Below are 22,824 nucleotides of genomic sequence, written 5' to 3' on the forward strand. Positions count from 1 at the left end.
TTACTGCCAAGAAAGGTTTTCTTCCCTTTAAGTTTTATGTTCTTATAACAAGAATGCATTTCTCTTCTCATCATCAAGACCTAGAACTGCTTTCTTATTTTCAAGATGTAGGTTCTTACACTAAGAATATTTTCCTCACTTCAAGACCAAACATGCTTATTGCTGAGAAATGTTTTCTTACATTAAGATTTATCTTCTTACATCAAGAATCCTTTTCTCGCTTCAGGGGCAAAAATTGTTATCGCCTAGAAATACTTTCTTACTTCTAGAGCTGATCTTCTTAAACAAGGAATATTTTTCTCACCTCGAGAACATAATTCTTGCTGCCTAGAAAATGCTTTCTTACTTCTAAGATTGATCTTCTTACAATAAGCACACTTTTCTTACATCAAGAGCAAAGATTGTTTATTGCCAAGAAATGTTTTCTTACTTCTAAGATTTATCTTCTTACATCAAGAGCACAATTCTTGCTACCAAGAAATGTTTGCTTACTTTTAAGATGAATATTCTTACACCAAGAATATTTTTCTTATATCAAGAGCACAATTCTTGCTGTCAAGAAATGTTTGCTTACTTCTAAGATTAATATTCTTACACCAAGAATATTTTTCTTACATCAAGAGCAGAATTCTTGCTACCAAGAAATGCATTCTTACTTCTATGATTGATCTTCTTACAACAAGAATATTTTTCTTATATCAAGATCAGAATTCTTGCTACCAAGAAATGTTTGCTTACTTCTAAGATTAATATTCTTACACCAAGAATATTTTTCTTACATCAAGAGCAGAATTCTTGCTGCCAAGAAATGTTTGCTTACTTCTGAGATTAATCTTCTTACAACAAGAATACTTTTCTTATATCAAGAGCACAATTCTTGCTGCCAAGAATTTTTTTCTTACTTCTAAGATTAATCTTCTTACAACAAGAATACTTTTCTTATATCAAGAGCACAATTCTTGCTGTCAAGAAATGTTTGCTTACTTCTAAGATTAATCTTCTTACAACAAGAATACTTTTCTTATATCAAGAGCACAATTCTTGCTGCCAAGAATTTTTTTCTTACTTCTAAGATTTATCTTCTTACAACAAGAATACTTTTCTTATATCAAGAGCACAATTCTTGCTGCCAAGAAATGTTAGCTGACTTCTAAGATTAATCTTCTTACAACAAGAATACTTTTCTTACTTCAAGAACACAATTCTTGCTACCTAGAAATGTTTTCTTACTCTTATAATATAAGACTGAAGACTTACAAGAAGAATCTCACTCCAAGAGTTACAGTTAAAATGACATGTTGATGGCTTAATATTTCTGTAAATTGTGGACTATGGTAAAAAAATGACATTGGCAAAGCTTTACAGTGTATTTTTTCAAAAAATAATAGGTATAACAATAATATATAATTATACAATACATGTATTGTTGTACAAATACCAAAACTAATTTTGATACAAAGCCTTCTGAAACTGAAAGAACATAAAGATTACAAGCTGCTATGTAATTAACATGCTATATGATTTATTACATATGATATATTTCATAATATATAATTCTTTATCGTCTTGGAAGGTGGTATAGAGCAGCCTCATCTGACTTGGATGATGATCTTCGACTACGGAAACCAAACCCTTCAAGTTGTTCAAGCCCATTTCTGTTGAATTGGCATTCCCATTGGCATTCAAATTATCTTCCAACATCTGGGGAAAAAAATGAAGACTATGTCATTAATTTTTACTTTCTGAGTTGAGCTAACTAACTTCCAGCTTCTAGAAGTGAAAGTTCCAATTGAAATGATTTCTTCACAAAGCACATCATATGTTTTATCATTCTTTAACCTATCCTTATATATGTTTCCAGAAACAATACAATTAAAATAGTCCACCCCTCAGCGGTGGAATGTAATCTTCCTATGTGTGCGGATCGCTTTTTGATTAAAATCTATTAATTCGTCGGCCAAAAAGATGTTTTGAGTTGGACCCAAATAGGCTTTACTTATCATTATCTCTAATGCTTGATGCTTTTGATGATTAAACCAACCAGGGGCCCTTTAACTTAGTTTTTTTCATATGATAAATAAAGTTGAACTGATTTTCATATAGTCGGGTGGGGAGAGGGGCACTTACCTTTTCCATACTGCTATCCAGTGTTTCCGTGCAAAATTTGGCATCTGCTGCAGGCTCAGACCATGATCCCCATCTTGTATATGTTCTCTTGTACCTGGGTTTTGACTTTGAAACCGACTTGAGTCTTCAATTAATACAAATAGAACTAGAAGTGAACAGCACTTGAAGGCATGAACTTCTCACAGCTTTGGCCCTACTGTCAACTGCCAGTGGGATTCGATTCCACCAATCAGGAGTTAGGAAAAGATCACATGGCAAGTGTTGCCATTGGTCAAAATTTTATGCAGATATTTGCTAAAACAATCAAGATTTTTAAAGAAAATTTAACTTGGCTTCTATTTCTTGCAATAGCCTCATCTTAGCCAGGAAACAACCATTATATTATACGAGTTAAAATAAGAATTTGAAAGTATTTCTTGTATTTCTTCAAGTATTATTATCAAGAAAAACAAGAATTGCCTTGCTCAAAGTTTCTTGATATGAAAAATAAGAAAATTCAAGAATATAATTCTAGTTATGACTCGAACTTTGTCTTCAAGTTTAAATATCTTGAAAATTCTTGATTTTCTATTCAGGATTCCTCAAGAAAGGCAAGAAGAAAATTCTTCTATTTTCTTAAACATCCCAAGAAAAACAAGAATTTCTTTCTTAAGGTTTCTTGATACAAAAATCAAGACCACTCAAGAACAAAATTCTAGTTGTTACTTGCTTTCATAATTTTGAATTCTTGTTTTTTCTTACTACCAGAAAAAGAAGATAGGGGAGAGAAAAATTCTTGTATTTTCTTATACATGGCAAGAAATAGATTCTCCATTCAAGAAAAACAAGAACTTTTAACTTTAATTTCTAGAAAATTCTTATGAGAGAAAATCCTTTATAGAAATTATTTCTTTATTTAAGAAAAATAAGAAAATGTTTCTTGTTGTGAGAATTTACAAGACAAGATTCTTGGAATGGTCTGTTGTGCTTTTCTTATTTATTCTTATCATTTTCAAGGAAGTTCTTCATTCAAGAAAATTTGTCCACGAATTAAGTAAAAACAAGAAAACTAGAAAAAACAAGACAAATCATTTTTAGTAGTGCATGTACATGTACAAGGCACCTCCAACCCCTACCATTACCCATGTACATGTACAAGGCACCTCCAACCCCTACCATTACCCATGTACATGTACAAGGCACCTCCAACTCCTACCATTACCCATGTACATGTACAAGGCACCTCCAACTCCCACCATTACCCATGTACATGTACAAGGCACCTCCAACTCCTACCATTACCCATGTACATGAACAAGGCACCTCCAACTCCCACCATTCCCCATGCACAGTACAAGGCACCTCCAACTCCCACCATTACCCATGTACATGTACAAGGCACCTCCAACTCCTACCATTACCCATGTACATGTATAAGGCACCTCAAACTCCTGCCATTACCCATGTACATGTACAAGGCATCCCCAACTCTTACCATTACCCATGTACAGTACAAGGCACCTCCAACTCCCACCATTACCCATGTACATGTACAAGACATCTCCAGACTATGACTTTCTGAGTTCACATTTCCCTGAGTTTTTAAGGGATAACTTCTAAGTCCGGAACATTCTAGCATCCCAACTATTGCTATTACCTAATGCTTTTACATGCGATTACTGAAACTCCAAAGTACCCTGAACCTTGGTTAAATGTACCCCCTCTTCTTTTGTTCAAATCATCCAGGACATGATCCAACCCCTCTATCATGCAGAGTGGACCAGTCCTCCCCATCTCATGTTAGAGTACTTGTACAGAGGAGGTTGTTGGGTGCATGTTATACATCATGCTTTGTAAACTGACCCCAAAACTTCACTCAAGAAAAATGGCAGATGAAAACCGCCATATCCAATATTGATAACTCTCCACTGTGGTCTGGCGGAAGATGGGGTGTGCTAAGGGTCTTATTTCTAAATAGAGAGCAGTTTTCAAAAAAATCAATCAACGAAGATCCTCTAAGCAAAGACTCAAGAAACATCTGACAATTTCATACTGTAATTCAGTTGACTGTATACAATATCAATAATTGGAGATTGTACAAACCACTCAAGAAAAGTTAACTCCTTTGTGGCAGCAAAAATTCCTTTACCCTTGACTCTTCAACTCGGTCTACTACATTCACTGATAAAATCAAAACCAGAAACAAGACCTTGATTTATTTCCGCCCGTAGAAAATCCAGGCTTGACCCGCGGAAGCGTTTTCGACCCATTTGTAATAAATTATGATGAATCACGGTGAAGACAATAAGTCCGGGGATTCATCAGCGGTAAAGTGTTTCCTCGCAAGAAACCAGGGTTAGGCGCCACTCCATCCATCATGATGCTGAGCGGATTACATTATTTCATTCTTCTGGAGCACTTAAGAACAACATGACCATAAATTGTGGTCATTTTCTATTTCAACATGTTGTATAACTGGTGCAATGGCCTAGTGGGTAGAGTGTTTGCCTTGCATTCGGTAGGTCGTGAGTTCCATCCCGGCCAGGTCATACTCAAGACTTCAAAAAATTGTACATACTGCTTTCTCTGCTTAGCACTCAGCATTTGGGAAAGAGTATGGTACATGTAGTTAAACACACATCACTACCAGTGGACTAGCCCCTTGCTGTAGTGATTGCACAAAGTTGTGTGGCCCAAGGGCTACTGAAACGGAGAGGTGCGCTGCCCTATACACCCTCTTGTGCGGAAGGACCTTTTTAACATGTTGTATACTGGACATTTGAATAGAAATGTTTCCATGCATAAGTGAACTCATTGTGAAAGAAATAAAACTATGACAAATATAGATTAAATCAAGCTCTTTCAAACGACAGGTAAAACTTAACATCTGATGTACATAAGTATGGCTTTGTGATGAAGTCTGTCATTTCTGATTGCCGACTAATGCTACAGTCCCATTTCCAAAGCGGGACCCAGATGGGCAGCTTGTGGGAACGAATAATATGATATAAAAGACAACAAAAGACACAAAACGTAAAAAATTACTCCTAATTATAGCATACTTTCTTGATTACGCATTTTTCATTTTTCGCTTTTTGCAAATTGCCCGGCCTGGCCCAACTTTGGAAATGGGGCCGTAGCATAAACTAAGGAAGAGTTATTTTCTAATCATTAATCATATCCCATTTCCTTCTTTGAAAAGATTAAAAATAACTTGTTTCAACTTTCACTAAATGATATTGTTCCTACATTTCAATTGTCAGATCAATAATCTGAAAGTTTGGAAAGCCTAGAAGATGGGAGATTAGCTCCAACAGTATCAGAGGTTGGATGAGTTCAGAAATTGACCAAAATTCTTGACGACAGCAATCCGTTTGATGGATGTCCAATAAGTACTGGGCCCATGTACGGATCAGGGGTACACTCTACACCATGAAATATTGAAGACTTATAATACACTCTGACACAATTAGGGCAGACTTTGCCAGTGCAGTTTTGACTAAGAAAATATGGGTCATACAGGCAGCACTCCCTTTATGGACATTAAGCGACATATCGTGTTCGGCTGTGGCCCACTGACCGAAACAGTGACCCATATCATGGGAAACATACGACCCATGAGCTGTACAGTATGGAAGTTCACTGGATCAAAATTCAAAATTCAACTGTCTCTCAATCTGATTTTCATCAGCTATCTGCCAGTGGTCAAAGTTTATTGAGTGGGGCTACATATGTTCCGGTTACCAAAAAGTTGTTGCTGTCTCAAGGAGCTATTGAAACTTTTAAAGCAAGTTAAAAGGGAACTGTTAGTAGCACATTTACCAGGCTTATTTCAACTATTGACAGTGTGTATGTGTGTGTGTGTGTGAGTGTGTGTGTGTGCACGTGCGCATGTGTGTGTGTGTGTGTGTGTGTGTGTGTGTGTGTGTGTCTGTTGGTGAACAAGATAACTCAAGAATGGCAGAAAAGATTGGTTTTATACTGTATTGGGTGTGTTGGTAGGTTGTGACAAAAACTGGAAATGATTGGATTTTGAGCGCCCTGGCGACTTTCCTAGGTACTGTAGCAGAACTTCTGGTTTTAATATCTAAGTTGTGTGCTGGACAAGGTATGGTCACAATTTTTGGGTGGCAGAAAGCTCTCATTTCAAATGTGCTGCTTGGAGATGAGGTCATGATTTCACTGGTCCAACAAACAAAACTTGAAACTTTGACTTGCGAATGAGTTCTCAGAAACTTTGACTTACGAATGAGTTCTCAGGAACTTTGACTTACGAATGAGTCCTCAGGAACTTTCAAGCTCTGCTGATCTCCAATATCACATAATGTCATTGATGTATGGGTGACTCAGTGCACTCTGGGTATGATATACACAGGTCACTCCCCTGCGCAGGCACCAACAATATCATGTGCACCACATGGGGATCGGGACGGGTGCAACTTTCACCAGGTGACCTACTTTCTTAACCTGGTTGCCATGGAAACAGAGACAGGTGTCCGGTGGGATTACACCTTTGAAGTGATGCAGGGATTTTGTGCAGATTTCTGCTGATGTTGTAGGGGCTAGTATACTAGAGATTAGGCAGCAGTGAACGTTTTGTATATTACAATCGCAGTCTAACAACCTGGCAGCTTGGAACACTTTTAGATTACATAACACAGTATCTCTTACTATAACCTGTTTTTTAATCAAGCAAAAAGGACGATTTCCAACACATGAAAGGCGTCGATCAGACTTTGTTGGAATCAAGTTACATCTCACCTCATCATAATGATGATATGTACCAATAACAAAATGAACTTGCATGCTAATACAAGCATTAATGTCATCAACCCAGAATAAAAAAGTGTCTAGAAAGCAGTTTTTATAATCATTATTGAACACTGCAATGAAACATAATATTATAAAAAATGGTTACTGCAGAGTGATGCAGATATCACCACTTCTTGCTTTCAGCAAAACATCATTAACACCCAACGTGGTGGCAAGAGGCTACTTTACAAGTCAGCTATAGATAACACTTAGATATGAAGGGCAAACTTATGTATGTGGGAGAATCATGTGCACTGTGTGCCTGCAATAAACATGCTTAGTTACCATGTTTTGTAGCAACATGTAGAGTAAATGGTGGAAAATGCACATCTGTCACTCTCATAGAAGGGTCTCTTTGTGTGTGTTTGATGGCATGCTCCATTGGGCAGCAGCTGAGAGATACATGTACAGCAAGGCACTGCATCAGTACCTAGCAACAGTGGGGACCTCTGCTGGATCCCACCGGAAGTGCACCCACCAGTCCAAGAGCCATGCAACACATGGTAAACTTTTCTCAAGTGTTCTTCTCTACTTCATTTCAAGTTTGTGGTGGCACTGTGTTGGTTAGAGTGTTTAGCCCAGAACTCAGAGGTCCTGAGTTCGAATCCTCTAACATGCCAATGATGTTCTGCCCTTGGAAAAGGCACTTAACACAACTTTCCTCACTCCACACAGGTGTAAAAATGGGTACCTGACTTAGGGAGGTAAAAGGCAGTGGAAGGAGAGGGTTGGGCTCTACCTTCCAATACCGTTCCCTAGACACAGTGGAAAACAACCCACTGCCCCTACGGCCTCAAAAGTCTATGGGACTGTCCGACTACCTTTACCTTTTTTTTAGTTTTCCAGACCACCAGTCACGTGACATACCTGTTTGTTCAAGGTCCGCCACAATAGTCGTCACGTTGTCGGATGTCTCTTGGATGACCACTAGTTGACTTCTGACCTCTTCAACACCACTGCTAACCCCTGTGATGTCGGCCTCCGCTGCTGTGCTCTGATTGGCTGCTCTCTCCACCAACCGGAACCCTTCTTCCAGACTGGTTGTGATGTCATCTTCTGAAGGGGACGTGAAAAAGACAATTTTCACATTTCCAACAGTTATTGCATTCAGTACTTTTTGTAGTCCCACATATATGCTGTCAATCTTTTGTACAGGAACATGTTTAACTCTGAGTCACTGAGTAAGACACTTCACATACTAAATGATACAAAATAAATCAAGAAACTGTATAATTCTCTGAATCTAAGAACTAATTGCTTGATTTATTATGTATCATATCATGTTCCTGGATGTCCAACCTTCATACAAATTTAGCCTACTGAGATTTCCCAGAAAATTTGATGGCTTCATTATTTTTGAAAATTCACTTTCCCAAGTATAAAAAAAAATCTACTGGCCTGAGCCAACTTTACACTGGCCATTCATAAGACATTTCTATGAATACTTAATTTCAGCAAGGAAATACTTTTATTACGAAGGAAAAAAGCCCTTTAAAGCAAGCTATTGGACTACTATGTACCCACATCTACCCACTGAAAAATTGCACCCATGAAAATGACCCGGGCAATCACAGGACAACATGCGCTTGCCTGATCAGCTAGCTAGCACTGTCACTTGCCCCAGGCAATCGGGCCAATGGACATGTCTAGCCTTCAGTGTACTTACCCTGTGCTGCTGCCTCTGCTCGTTGCAGTTCCTCCTCCAGTTGCTGCAGCTGAACCGTGACGTTTCCCCACTCCGTCTGAGCTACAGACAGGCTGGCATTGGCAGACCTGATCTCCTGTAGCAGGCCTGAAAAGCACAACCACAGCTGTCAATCACAACTGTCAATAACAACAGTCAATCACAGCTGTCAATCACAGCTGTCAATCAAAACTGTCAATCACAGCTGTCAATCACAACTGTCAAACACAGCTGTCAATCACAGCTGTCAATCACAACAGTCAATCACAGCTGTCAATAACAACTGTCAATCACAACTGTCAATCACAGCTGTCAATCACAGCTGTCAATCACAACAGGCAATCACAACAGGCAATCACAGCTGTCAATCACAGCTGTCAATCACAGCTGTCAATCAGAGCTGTCAACTACAGCTGTCAATCACAGCTGTCAATCACAACAGTCAATCACAGCTGTTAATCACAACTGTCAATCACAACTGTCAATCAGAGCTGTCAATCATAACTGTCAATCACAGCTGTCAATCACAACAGTCAATCACAGCTGTCAATCACAACTGTCAATCACAACTGTCAATCAGAGCTGTCAAACACAACTGTCAATCACAACTGTTAATCACAACTTCCTATTGATCCCCCTTTAATTTCTACAGGCAGACCTTACCTTCTGCAGTAAGGTCTGTGATTCACAAAATATCACAACAGATTGTCAATGGTTCTTACAACTACAGACATACAGCAGAAAGGCAGGGATTTGAAGATGGAAGATCTTTAAAAGAAGAAACCTTGAATTATCACTGTCAATTATCACTATCAATTATCACTGTCATAACTACTACTACCTTCACCAACTCCAAATACAGAGCTGGTGCCATATGCCATGATGTCATTGTTATAACATCCCCTATTTCAGCACTATGGACAGAACATAACTAGCTGTAACAGTGTAAGGCCCGGTGCAGAACAGTTGCGTTGCTCCTTGTAGTGCTTTACCACTGATTTGATGCAGACACAGATACAAAAATTGTGTTGCAGATAGATTGCAAACCATTTTGTGACATGCAGAAGTGCAAAGTGCGTCAGAATTGCCCTAAAGAAGGTGCCAGACAGTGACAGAAACGTCGGTGGAATAAAACATTTGCAAGCATTTTTATTCAAAACAAACTTCTGCTTCTAAGATCAGCCCCGTACCTGCAATGCTCAGGTTCCTTCCATCCACCTCCTCCTGTAACTCCAGACTTGCAGCCAACGATTGATTGGCTCTCCCCTCTAGGGTCGCTATGGAAACGCTCTGGATGTAGTCTGTCAGGTTCTGGACCGTTGCATTGACCTCCGTTGCTATAGAAACCGACTCGTTGAGCAGGAGAGCGACCTCTTCGTAGCCGCGGATGGCATTGACAGCGGCCTGGCCCTGCAACTGGGCAGGCTGGAACACGCTGTCATGGCAACGGGAAGAAATATTCAACCAATTACTACTCAGTGCAGGACTATAAAAGATAGTACCAGCCAAAGTAGCTGTATTCGTTAGGGGCAAGACAAGGGCTGTCTCCAGCTTTGAATATCTTTTCCATCCCACTCATAGTTTGGAAGCCTATTAGTTGTTAATTTTTGTTGTTATCTTATATCTGTCATTTTGATATCATACAAATACATTTTCATCAATTCTATTTTTACGACAAACATGGTGAAGTTGCAAATTTCTATCCCAGGATGGAAGGATAGGTCTAAGGATAGGGATGAGTTAAGGCTTAAATTCAGGGGTAGAGTACTCTACATGTATCATTCAAACGTTACTGTTCTCTGTTAAAAACACCAGATGTGGAAGAGTAGTGTAAGGATTAGGGTTCAGGTTAGGTTGGGGTTAAGAGAGTTACTAGTATAATTAGACGGGGGTGCCGTAGACTTTCTGCAACTTATGATCCACTGCTCACAAAGTCACGTGTCTTATCTGCATAACGTGATGTCATCTCAGCGGTGGATTGCTCATTCCTTGAGACTGGTGTTGTCTAGTCGAAAATTTGGGTAAGTCCAATTTTTGTGTTGGAAATTACAGTTAAAACTTGCTTCAGTACAATTAGAGAAAGAGTTAAGGTTAAAGTTGACCCACCTGTCAACAGCATCTGCCTGTGCTGTCAGGTCAGCTGCATGATCCTCAGCATTTTGTACAGCTGCTGTCAGAGCTGTCAGCTGTGCTGCTGTCTGGCTGCTGCTGCTGTTCACCTCTGCTGCTGCTGCTGTCCAGCCATTCTCACCTGAGGTTGCATGAAATATATCTCAATTCTCTTCTTCAAGCAAAAATGCTATGGCCTGACAAAACATCTTACTGGGGAAAACCATCCATAAGGTTAAGATATTATGATGTAAAAATAAATGTAGAAAAAAGTTAACATAGAATATCAGAATATGTAAGATGGCAGAACCAAAGAGTTGTTGTAACTGACTCAAATTGCATGCTACTCAACTGTTAAGCATTGTACTCATTGAGATATAACAATTTTATTTGTAACATTTGTATTTGTGAAAAGATAAAAGTGGATTATCTTGGTACATGTGTAAGTAACAAGTAAATTATACTGTACAGAATATCCTTTTCAATACAAAAAGGTCTATCTTCCTAACGAGATTTCTGATCAGCTATTAGCTGGAATTGAAAACATTTAGATAATTTCCCTTTGACATAACCCACCATTCAACAATGTCTCTGCCTGCTCAAAATCCTGGGTTGCATTTCTTAGGATTAACTCCGCAGCTTGCAGTGCTGCTTCTGCACTGGACAGCAGGCTTGCTGTCTCATCGACCAGGACAGCTACTTGCTGTCTGCTTGTTTTTGCTGTTGTGAGTTGCTGTCCAACGTCCTCTGCTGCTGTCAGGATGAAGTCTGCTGTCAGCTTGATGCTGTCCTTGGTGCTGATCACACGGGACAGCAGAGTCTGTGCTGTTGTCAAGCTGTCATTCACAGCTGCTGCCTCTTGCACCTGATAATGAAACAAAAGGTAAGGATATATTTTCATGATAGTTGATGCTGGTGTTACTCTGAAGGGCGGTTTTAGCAGCTGTACAGATAAAGATTGATGATAGCAGAATGGTACATCGGGATCACATGAGGGCAGAAAAACTCAATAAATTATGATATTTTCCTGTCTCTTTTTGGTGCCTATGCCTTGCCTAAAGAAAGAGTTGATAAAAATCAGATAAAGATCTAGAAACTCCACGATGAGATCTTTACTTTACATGTTTGGCCAAGAAGTTGTGCCATCCAACTAGCAGAACCTCACCTCAACGTTTACTGTGGTATCTAAATCCAGAGCAGCCAGCGACGCATTCTCGGCCATGGCTAGGACAGCCTGACTCTGCTGTCCAAGGTCGTCAAAGGACACAGCTGTCAGGTTGCCTAGCAACTGCTCAGCTTGTAACAGCATGGTCCCAGCTGATGCCCTGTTCTCACTGAGCTCTCGTATGTCCATAAATGCTGTCAGGTTGGCAGCTGTGGCATTGGACAGCACGTCTTGTGCTGTCCTTCTCAGCTGTTCTAGCCGCATGTACTCCGCGGAGCTGCTGTTCAGCAGCTGTCTTGCCGCAGGGAACAGCAAAGAGACCTGCATAGAAACACTCCATTCAGTTATGAACAAATCTTGCAACTTCCAATGCCAACACAAAGGGATTTGGACCCCATTTTCTGCTGAAGATCACCAGTCTTCTTACAGATGATCTGATGTAAATTTGGGACATGTGATGCAAGTAGTGGATCAAAGGTCCCAGAAAGCTTATACTGCCCTGCACTTGAGTAAGCTAAAATATCTTCATGTTGGAAGTTATCATACACAGCCATATTACAAAGCATCTAGAAAGACACAACATACATGTGCCTACTCAAAACATGCTTCAAAATAGGACCTCAGCTTATCTTAACAGTACATGACATAGCTAAAAGCATTGAACAGTAAAAAGTAGGCAAACCTGGCAATACTTGATTTCATCACATGTTCTATTAGATTCTACTAATTCAAGTATCACCTGGTTACGAAGGTTCTCTGCTGTTCTGTTCAGTTCTGGTAACTCCCCAATCAGGTTAATCACAGTCCCATTCAGATCTCCCAGGTCCAGCGCAGACTCGTTCAAATCCTGCTGCACTGTCTCTACGGCAACGGAGATGTCTTGTAGTGGTCCATCCAGCGTCTGTAAGGTGGCGACCTCCTCGGCCATCCCCCAGTGGCGGTCCCAGTCCGTCTCTGTCACAGCCAGGAACCGGTGTAGAGTCTGTTCACACGCAGAGCACTCTGAAAATATACACCATCTTGCGTCATCAACAGTAGAAAACTTTAGAATGTAAATGTATTCCCGCATTCTAGTTGCTGGTATAGAGTATGAATGCTACTGCAGCATGACATAGGAATCTGCTATCTTGTAGCATTATATCAAGCCCTCTTTTCACTGGCACTTTATTCCATGGCATTAAAACCTTAAAAACCGGACAAAGTGGAGAGATATGAAGAAAGACTGTTTGCAGCTGCAGGGTGTTCACTGCAGCAGCAGAACATAACTAATAAAAACCTAGTTTATGATAAGGGCAGTCAATTTAGCATATCAATCCTGTTAAGGAAAACAAAGAAATCTCAGACCATCTGATGGAAAGACTTTGATATAATACAATGTGTAAAAACTCCCTGTAAAAAATCAATGAGCAGAGCTTACCAGAGCATCCTCCCGGTCCAAACCCATGGAACATCGGGAGGCAGACGTTACAGCTGCGCCCTCCGACCCCTGGCTTACACCTGCACTGTCCCGTGGTCCTTTGGCAGGTGTGGTTACCTGTGAAGATGGTGGTTCCAGGTGCAGAGGTGGAACCTACAGGTGGGACAGCTGTGGTATGTCCAGATACAGGTGTTACTGACGTGGCATTGGGAGGTGGGAGGGTTGGTCCAGGGGTGGAGAATGTGGGAACTACGGAGCCAGTAGGGGTGGAGACTGTTGTAACTACAGGTGCAGGAGTGATACCTGCTGTGGTATTTCCAGAGACAGGTGTTACTGATGTGACATTGGGAGGTGGAAGGGTTGGTCCAGGGGTGGAGACTGTTGTAAGTACAGGTGCAGATGGTGTAGCTACAAGTGCAGGGGTTGAATCTACAGGTGGCGTAGCTGTGGTATTTCCAGAGACAGGTGTTACTGACGTGGCATTGGGAGGAGACAGGGTGGGAACTACGGATCCAGGGGTGGAGACCGGTGAAACTACATGTACAGGTGCAGATGTTGTAGGTACAGGTGCAGTGGTTGCATCAGGTGATGTGCTAACTGTACTAGTGAGATTCATGGATGTAGAGGTTGGATCGGGCACTGTACTAGTGGGATCCATGGTTGTAGAGGTTGGATCGGGCACTGTACTAGTGGGATTCATGGATGTAGAGGTTGGATCGGGCACTGTACTAGTGGGATCCATGGATGTAGAGGTTGGATCGGGCACTGTACTAGTGGGATTCATGGATGTAGAGGTTGGATCAGGCACTGTACTAGTGAGATTCATGGATGTAGAGGTTGGATCGGGCACTGTACTAGTGAGATTCATGGATGAAAGGGTTGGATCAGGCACTGTACTAGTGGGATCCATGGATGTAGAGGTTGGATCAGGCACTGTACTAGTGAGATTCATGGTTGTAGGGGTTGGATCAGGCCCTGTACTAATGGGATCCGTGGATGTAGGGGTTGGATCAGACACTGTACTAGTGGGATTCGTGGATGTAGAGGTTGAATCAGGCCCTGTACTAGTGGGATCCATGGATGTAGGGGTTGAATCAGGCCCTGTACTAGTGGGATCCATGGATGTAGGGGTTGAATCAGGCACTGTACTAGTGGGATCCATGGATGTAGGGGTTGGATCAGACACTGTACTAGTCATATTCGTGGATGTAGGGGTTGAATGAGGCCCTGTACTAGTGGGATTCGTGGATGTAGGGGTTGAATCAGGCCCTGTACTAGTGGGATCCATGGATGTAGGGGTTGGATCAGGCACTGTAGTCTTGGGATCCATGGATGTAGGGGTTGGATCAGACACTGTACTAGTCATATTCGTGGATGTAGGGGTTGAATCAGGCCCTGTACTAGTGGGATCCATGGATGTAGGGGTTGGATCAGGCACTGTACTAGTGGGATCCGTGGATGCAGGGGTTGGATCAGGTGTTGTACTAGTGGGATCCGTGGATGTAGGGGTTGGATCAGACACTGTACTAGTGGGATCCATAGATGTAGGGATTGGGTTAGATACTGTACTAGTGGGATCCATAAATGTAGGGATTGGATCTGGTAATGTACTAATGGGATCTGTAGTTGTAAGGGTTGGATCTGGTGATGTACTAGTGGGATTTGTGGTTGTGGGGGTTGGATCTGGTGATGTACTAGTGGGATTTGTGGTTGTAGGGGTTGGATCTGGTGTTGTACTAGTGGGATCTGTGGTTGTAAGGGTTGGATCTGGTGCTGCACTAATGGGATTTGTGGTTGTAAGGGTTGGACCTGGTGATGTACTAATGGGATCTGTAGTTGTAGGGATTGGATCTGGTGATGTACTAGTGGGATTTGCGGTTGTAGGGGTTGGATCTGGTGATGCACTAATGGGATTCATGGTTGTAAGGGTTGAATCTGGTGATGTACTAGTGGGATCTGTGGTTATGGGGGTTGGATCTGGTGATGTACTAGTGGGATCTGTGGTTGTGGGGGTTGGATCTGGTGATGTACTAATGGGATTCATGGTTGTAAGGGTTGGATCTGGTGATGTACTAGTGGGATTTGTGGTTGTGGGGGTTGAATCTGGTGCTGTACTAGCGGGATCTGTAGTTATAGAGGTTGGATCTGGTGCTGTACTAGCGGGATCTGTGGTTGTAAGGGTTGGATCAGGCCCTGTACTAGTGGGATCTGTAGTTGTAAGGGTTGAATCTGGTGCTGTACTAGTGGGATCTGTAGTTGTAAGGGTTGGATCTGGTGCTGTACTAGCGGGATCTGTAGTTGTAGGGGTTGGATCTGGTGCTGTACTAGCGGGATCTGTGGTTGTAAGGGTTGGATCAGGCCCTGTACTAGTGGGATCTGTGGTTGTAAGGGTTGGATCTGGTGCTGTACTAGCGGGATCTGTGGTTGTAAGGGTTGGATCAGGCCCTGTACTAGCGGGATCTGTGGTTGTAAGGGTTGGATCAGGCCCTGTACTAGTGGGATCTGTGGTTGTAAGGGTTGTATCTGCTGTTGTACTAGTGGGATCTGTGGTTGTAAGGGTTGGATCTGGTGTTGTACTAGTGGGGTCTGTGGTTGTAAGGGTTGGATCATGATCAGGTGTTGTACCTGTGGGATTTATAGATGTAGGGGAAGTAACCGTGGTACCTACAGATGAAATGTTTGAGGCTCGGGGATGACCAGGTGCGCGGGTACTACCTGTGGGGTGTAACAATGTAGTGGCTATACCTGTGGTGTCTAGAGGTGAGCTAACTGTGGTACTTTGCTGTGTGTTGTCCGGCAGTTGTCTCCTCTGTCTGGCCTGAAAACCTTCCTCCACCAACCTCCCTGTCCCGCTGTTTGTTGCATTTGTCTCTGTATCATTTGTGGAGACTGCAGTGGCACCATCTGTAGTCAGAGGTGCTGCAGTTGTTACATTCTCTGTTACAGCAGTGTCATTCTCAGTGGTGACAACTTCGGTTGTTACAAACACATCAAATGTATCATTGGTGGTGGTTGCAGCTGTAGCTGTTTCAGTTGTGTCTGTCTGCACTGTTGTGAGATTAGTTGTTCCCTGGCCAACAGTTGTAGCATTTGTAGTGGCTACAGTTGTAGCATCTGCAGTGGCTACAGTTGTAGCGTTTGTAGTGGCTAAAGTTGTAGCATTTGTAGTGGCTAAAGTTGTAGCATTTGTAGTGGCTACAATTGTACCATTTGTAGTGGCTACAGTTGTAGCGTTTGTAGTGGCTACAGTTGTAACAGCTTCAGTTGTAGCATTGGTAGTGGCTACAGTTGTAGCATTTGTAGTTGCTACAATTGTAGCATTTGTAGTGGCTACAGTTGTAGTGATGTCTGTAGTTTCCGACTGCATCGTTGTTACATTGGTTGTTCCAGGGTCACTAGTAGTAGCAGATGATGTAACAGTTGTGGTTGTAGCATTTGTGGTTGTAGCGATGTCAGTGATTTCTGCCTGCGATGTTGTATCAACTGTTATGCCTTGGGCTGGAGTTGTCCCAACAAGTGCACCCTGGGTAGTTGTCTCTTCTGTTGCATCTTGGGTAGTTGTGAGTCCCAGCACTGTTGTCTGCCCCAGTGCACTCTGGGTGGTGGTCGGTAGGTAGGGGTCAAAGTTTGTGCCAACAAGGTCACACTCACATGCTGAAAGAACGTCAGAGACAGACATGTTAGATGTCATAGTTCATGACTATGACCTTGGAAACTGATGTCCTGTGTTTGAGGAGAGCCACACCTCAAGCACATTAGAGAACCCATCATACATATTGGTCTGCCTCATTGTATGTGGCTCGACCCTATAATTAGACAGTGTGGTCTTACAAAGCTTGTTCCTAATGTACATGTTCAAAACCTTGAGGTAGTTTGCTGGTTATGCAGAACAGTCTACTGCAGGTCAAGACACCCCTACTCAGTAGTATATGAGAGATTCTAACAGGACTTTATCACAATGTGAGAAGATACTAGTACATGTATGTCATCATTTTAATGAAAGTCTAAAAAGATAAAAACATTTGTCATGAAACCTCCTATCCCCAATTGACCCCAATGTTTAATATCACACTCCAGCATAAGATTTCAAGTTTTCGGAAAATGTTACCAAAATTTATTTTTGGCTTGCTGTTTCTCACCTTGGCAGGGCATGTCGGGCAGGCCGTACCTCCCTTCCATGCACACGTCACATTTGGTACCCTCCACACCAGCATTGCAGGAGCAGTTGCCCCCCTCCCCACACTGCATAGAGGTTGAGCCAAGGTCGTTACAGTCACAGGGGGAACACCCAGGCTGACTGTCGGTCCCACCTCCGCCTGGTGTGTCAAATCCATAGTAGTTTTCCAAGCAGCGAGAACATCTGTGGAGTGAAATAGAATAGCCATATTTTTTTCAAAAGTCAATGTACTAACTTCAAAGTCCATGATCTGATCTAGTTTTAGCTGACAGGTAGCCATTTCCCCTCTGGTTGTTGCAAGAAGGATTAACATACGTACAAACGTACATATTAAGTACATATGTACACATATACAGACATACATACGTACAGACACACACACACACATGCATACATACATACACACACACACACACACACACACACACACACACACACACACACAGAGAAAGGCTAGCCTTGGATTAATGTAAAGAAAATTTGACTGCTCTTTTTAATAAACTTCATACAGTAGAGCTACAAGAGCTTTATACCAGAGCTACAAGGTGCCCAGTGACTAGAGAGTGAGACAATGGTCAATGCCAATCCACACACAAAAAGAGCCATTATAAACACAGATGCTAAACCAAATGTGTCATCCAAAAATCAAGTTTGTGTGTCTTTACATGTAAAAAATACAGACACTATCAGTACAGTACACATTAGTATGCCCCACCTTCTAGTGCTAGTGTCCACCCCTGGTTTGCAGGGACACAGCCCGCTCGTGTGGTCACAGGTTAAGTTAGTAGATCCTGCCTCATCACAGGCACAGGCTGGGGGGAAGAGAACATATGTCTTAATGTTACGCTTTGTTAAACCCTTAAGCTGCCAGAGTTTCAACCCAATGTAAATTGTCAATTTTGACCCCTGACCTCCCTCACGAAACCCAAGAAACAGCTGGCTACCCTAACTCCCCTAACTTCTGGGTTTTGCGCACTACATGCTCGCAATGTTGTTTTCTTCCACGCCATACGCTATCTCAGTTATAACCGGGCACGGCACACAAGGCATGTTTTGAATACAGATTAACACACAACTTTTTAAAAGTTATTCCTTACCTGTAGCACTGATCAATTTAGACTGGGATGTTGGTGGTATTGTTTTGTCATTTGCGTGACATCCAAAGCATGTTTGATTCATCTATGCTCTTTACTGCGTCCTTAAAAAACACAGTCAATGTACAATGACATTCAATTTGGTCCTTACCACTGCAGTTGCCAAATATGGCATCGCCATAGAAACCATCTGCACAGCGGTCACAGTTGAAGCCGGTGGTGTTGCCTTGACAACCGACGCATGCCCCGGTGACGTTGTCACACTGGTCAGAGTTCCCGCTACAGTGACATTCAGCACAGGCAGTGCCACTGACAGGGTCTCCCCAGTAGAACTCTGCACACCTTGGGAGGGAAAAACAAGGAATAAAACAAAATTAATCTTCTTAGACAACATAGTTTTCTTAGGTACACAACCTTATCATGTTCTCTTTAGACGTTTAAACAACCTATCTTACTTGTCCTATTTTACACTGTCAATGAAGACAGCATGCAGGTTGTTCAAATGTCTGTGGAAAAAATTATGAGGTTGTGTACCTCAAAATCTGTTGATTTAGAATTGATTGATCAGCCTGATGAAACAATTCATGGAAAATCTTCCGGGGTATCTGATCAAGCTATGTGACATAGTATATTTTCATTCCATATAACTTTAGACCATTTGCCTTCGCTTGCAATGATGCATGTTGGCCTTTAGCTAATCAATAAGCTGTCTGAGAACAACAATAAAGAATAAGAAACAGCAATCATACATGGTTCCAATTTTGTTGTTGTTCTAAGGAATAACAAACTTTTTAACACTTTGATTCAGATTCAGGGCTGGAAAATATATGCCGGATCCTGCACTTTGCAAAAAAAACACGTTTGAAACTGCTGAGAGAATTATGAATAACTAATTTGCCAAGCTACGAGATGGTGGTATTAATCACATATTGGAAAAAACAGCATATTTTGAGTCCTGGGGTTAATTACCTTTCGCACTGTTCCCCTTCATGACCCTGTGTACAGTTGCACGTGACCTGACCCCCCTGGTCCACGTGGCAGGGGGTGTGGAGCGGCAGGGGGTAGCAGGGACAGGGGGTGCACCCCCCTGAGGTGAGGTTGTAATATCCAGGGAGACAGACATCACACATGCGCCCTCCAACCCCAGGCTTACACGGACACTGGCCTGGAAACAGAGAGGAATGTTAAATATTCTTCTGTATCACTCAACCAGAATAACAAATGATACAAGTACTGAAGTAAATACCTTGCAGAAATAGAACATAGTGGGATCAAAAGGAGGAGACTGACTGCAGCTGTAAAATGTTTCCACAAATGCATCTGCAGAGCAGTCGGTCCATCATCATCATCATTGGCCCGTCAACTAAGCAACTACCTGACTTTTCTCACTAGGCAAAGGCATGCCATTTCTTACTAAGTCTTATGAATTCCAAGAGTTTGAATGAAAGTTAAAACTACTATAATCTTATGATCACAAGTCTACACACAGTTTGATGTAAGAGTCTATCTACATGTATTTATTGGTTTGGCTGTTCAGCACACACAGCCAGGGCTGGCAAACTAGCCTGTGGCTACTACAAAGGTCTAGCCCTGCTGACAAGGACAAGGCATGGACAGTATAACAAGCTATAAGTTGTAACAATATTCTAAATACAAGAGCTATCACCTGATGTCATGTTACACTGGGAACCTGACGAACCAATCAGATCGCACCCACACGGGAGGCAGGCCGAGGAACTCTGGTGGGGGACCTCGGGGTTCATGTAGAAGAGGGCGTCGCACTGTTCACAGTTGGTGCCCGTCGTGTTGTCACGGCAATGGAGGCAGACCCCGCCGCCATGGAAACCGCCGTCTGCAGCCAGGCTCAGGTTGGCGTCGGCAACCGTCTCGTTGTAAACGCATGCCTCGCTGTGGTTGTTGCAGTTGCATGCTGGAGGAAATACATAAGGCCACAAGAACTGAGTCGCCTTGCTTCTATACATTTCACTCGTTTAACTTGAAGGACAGTCCAACAGTTTGTAGGTTTTTGCAAACACAAGGAAGAACTTCTTTTCAGGAAAGCCGTCCCATCTAAAAGGATTATACAGAACCTTATGAAGACTGTTCCCCAACTCAACAAAAGCAGCTGAACAGAATTTTTTACTGGTTCTCCCTGGTGAGTATTTGTTTCAAGTTGAAGAACAGATTCATTCTTCATAATGTAATTACCAACTTAGATGAACTTTCCTGCTATTATACAGTTACTACCTTGGCATGGCTACCTCTATCCCTACCCCTACCCCTAACCTAAAAAAAAAACCCGAACATTTCATATGTTACACACTATACAGTACCTTGGAATGGCTGCCCTGGCTGGTAGGGATACTGTTTATATAGAGGCTGGCACTCTCCACAGTGGGCACCCTGGTTGTTCCCTACCCCTACCCCTCAACCCCTCAACCCCTACCCCTTACACCAAAACCTTTCATATGCCACACTATACAGTACCTTGGCATGGCTGCCCTGGCTGGTAGGGATACTGGTTATACAGAGGCAGGCACTCCCCACAGTGGGGGCCCTGGTTGTTACCTACCCCTACCCCCATCCCTAATTATAACCCTTTACATATCACACACTACAGTACCTTGGCACGGCTGCCCTGGCTGGTAGGGATACTGGTTATACAGAGGCAGGCACTCCCCACAGTGGGGGCCCTGGTTGTTACCTACCCCTAACCCTAACCCTTAAACCCGAACATATTATATGTCACACACTCAGTACCTTGGCACGGCTGCCCAGGCTGGTAGGGATACTGGTTATACAGAGGCTGGCACTCTCCACAGTGGGGGCCCTGGGAGTTCCCACCACAGATGCACTCGTACTGGCCAGAGTCACCGCTGATCTCACATCCGGTTCCAAGTCCGTTACACTCACAGCCGGCCATCACGGAGACTTCAGACACAGCATAGTGGTGCTGGCAAAAAATAGATAAAAATATCATATTTCTTGGCCCGGCCAGTAAAAGGTTTGAGATCTTTTTTAAAATGTAAAACGTTTTGAAATATGAAACCAGTAAGCCCTTACTAGCCCTTAGATACTAGTCGATGAGTATCTGCTATGATATTACATATCTTGCAGCTAGGTATGAAATAAAGACAGCATTTTTTATTACAAACAAAGATTGCCATTACATACAGGAGGATAAAAATGATTGAAAACAACAACTTGCTAATTGAAAGTAAAGTACTTTTAGCATATCAAAAGTTAACCTTCTCCCTGCTGCCTAACTCTGTAACCAATACAGATTTGGTGCCAAAAGGCTACTGCAGCGGGGAGAAGGTTAAAAAGCCTGGCGTACTCACAAACTGCTTCAAAAAACGTCTTGCCGAAGGAAAGTACTTTTACGTTGATGAAGGTTAGACATCCAGGTAATAAGATATGACAAAAAACAGCTACTCAAGTGACAGATAAAATTTTGAAAATGTCCGATTAAATTTTGAGAATTTTTGATAAAATTGTGAAAATTTTCAAACAAAATTGTGAAAATTTCCCATAAAATTTTTTCACAAATGTCGATAAAATTCTTTAAAATTTTCCATAAAATCTCGAAAATTTTCAACGATATTTTAGATTTTCAATAAAATTTTGAAAATCATCCAGTCACTTTGCTTAACTGTTTTCTGGCAAAAGCACTTTTAACATTCTAAAAGTTAAGGGCCCAGTGTACTCACAAACTGGTCCTCGAATATCCCCAGTACCAGGTCCATGTCATAGAAGCGCAGCTGCAGATGTCTCACTGCCTGCCAGCGCAGGACAGCCTCGTCGCTGAAACTGGGCGGGACCTCGCTCAGGGGCACTGTGATCTGGGGGGAGGAGGCATTCACTCATCTGTGTATTGATTTCTGGATTTTGAGGAACTTTCCGACAAATTCATGGGAATTGAGCAGCAAGTGGGCTTTGAATTTGGAAAGTTCCTCAAAATCCATCCTCAGGAAAGCCAGGCACTATTCATGATTGCTAGGAAATGTATGTCACTGACCGTGACGTCACATAATTCAATCATCATTCAGTCGAGTAGCTGTCAGCACGGTGTGAGTTGCAAACTATGAGAGATCCCGGAACTATGATGGACTTATGTGAAACATGAGAACTTGACTTTAGGGTAAATTTAGCATAGTATAGTAGGCTTTTCAATTCTATGTATAGCTTTCTTTTAACAATTTAATCTCTACAATTTGATCAGATTCGCAGGTTGTTTCCAGATATTTCAAGTGACCCAAC

The 22,824-nt window shown here is 42.1% G+C and overlaps 1 protein-coding gene and 1 long non-coding RNA gene across 2 annotated transcripts in view; both read right to left on the reverse strand.

Annotated features, from left to right (window-relative positions):
- The window catches only part of LOC136426462 (platelet binding protein GspB-like), a 505,111-nt gene that overhangs the window by 478,313 nt on the left and 3,974 nt on the right, over window positions 1-22,824 (reverse strand). The window contains exons 5-21 of the mRNA XM_066415126.1: window positions 22,275-22,406; window positions 21,325-21,517; window positions 21,052-21,150; window positions 20,231-20,494; window positions 19,534-19,729; window positions 18,716-18,906; window positions 18,186-18,282; window positions 17,433-17,653; window positions 13,294-16,947; window positions 12,616-12,878; window positions 11,877-12,197; window positions 11,288-11,576; window positions 10,709-10,853; window positions 9,793-10,037; window positions 9,266-9,280; window positions 8,585-8,710; window positions 7,786-7,974 (exon numbers count right to left, since the gene is read on the reverse strand). Coding sequence (XP_066271223.1) covers window positions 7,786-7,974; window positions 8,585-8,710; window positions 9,266-9,280; window positions 9,793-10,037; window positions 10,709-10,853; window positions 11,288-11,576; window positions 11,877-12,197; window positions 12,616-12,878; window positions 13,294-16,947; window positions 17,433-17,653; window positions 18,186-18,282; window positions 18,716-18,906; window positions 19,534-19,729; window positions 20,231-20,494; window positions 21,052-21,150; window positions 21,325-21,517; window positions 22,275-22,406 — 6,640 coding nt within the window. The remainder of the gene's footprint in view (window positions 1-7,785; window positions 7,975-8,584; window positions 8,711-9,265; window positions 9,281-9,792; window positions 10,038-10,708; window positions 10,854-11,287; window positions 11,577-11,876; window positions 12,198-12,615; window positions 12,879-13,293; window positions 16,948-17,432; window positions 17,654-18,185; window positions 18,283-18,715; window positions 18,907-19,533; window positions 19,730-20,230; window positions 20,495-21,051; window positions 21,151-21,324; window positions 21,518-22,274; window positions 22,407-22,824) is intronic.
- LOC136427166 (uncharacterized) lies at window positions 389-3,218 on the reverse strand. The gene is made up of 2 exons (XR_010754378.1): window positions 2,128-3,218; window positions 389-1,701 (listed from the first exon to the last, which is right to left on the reverse strand). It is a non-coding gene; the product is annotated as an uncharacterized lncRNA (long non-coding RNA).

The sequence above is a fragment of the Branchiostoma lanceolatum genome, chromosome 2, assembly GCF_035083965.1.
Source record: "Branchiostoma lanceolatum isolate klBraLanc5 chromosome 2, klBraLanc5.hap2, whole genome shotgun sequence".
Taxonomy (NCBI): Eukaryota; Metazoa; Chordata; class Leptocardii; order Amphioxiformes; family Branchiostomatidae; genus Branchiostoma; species Branchiostoma lanceolatum.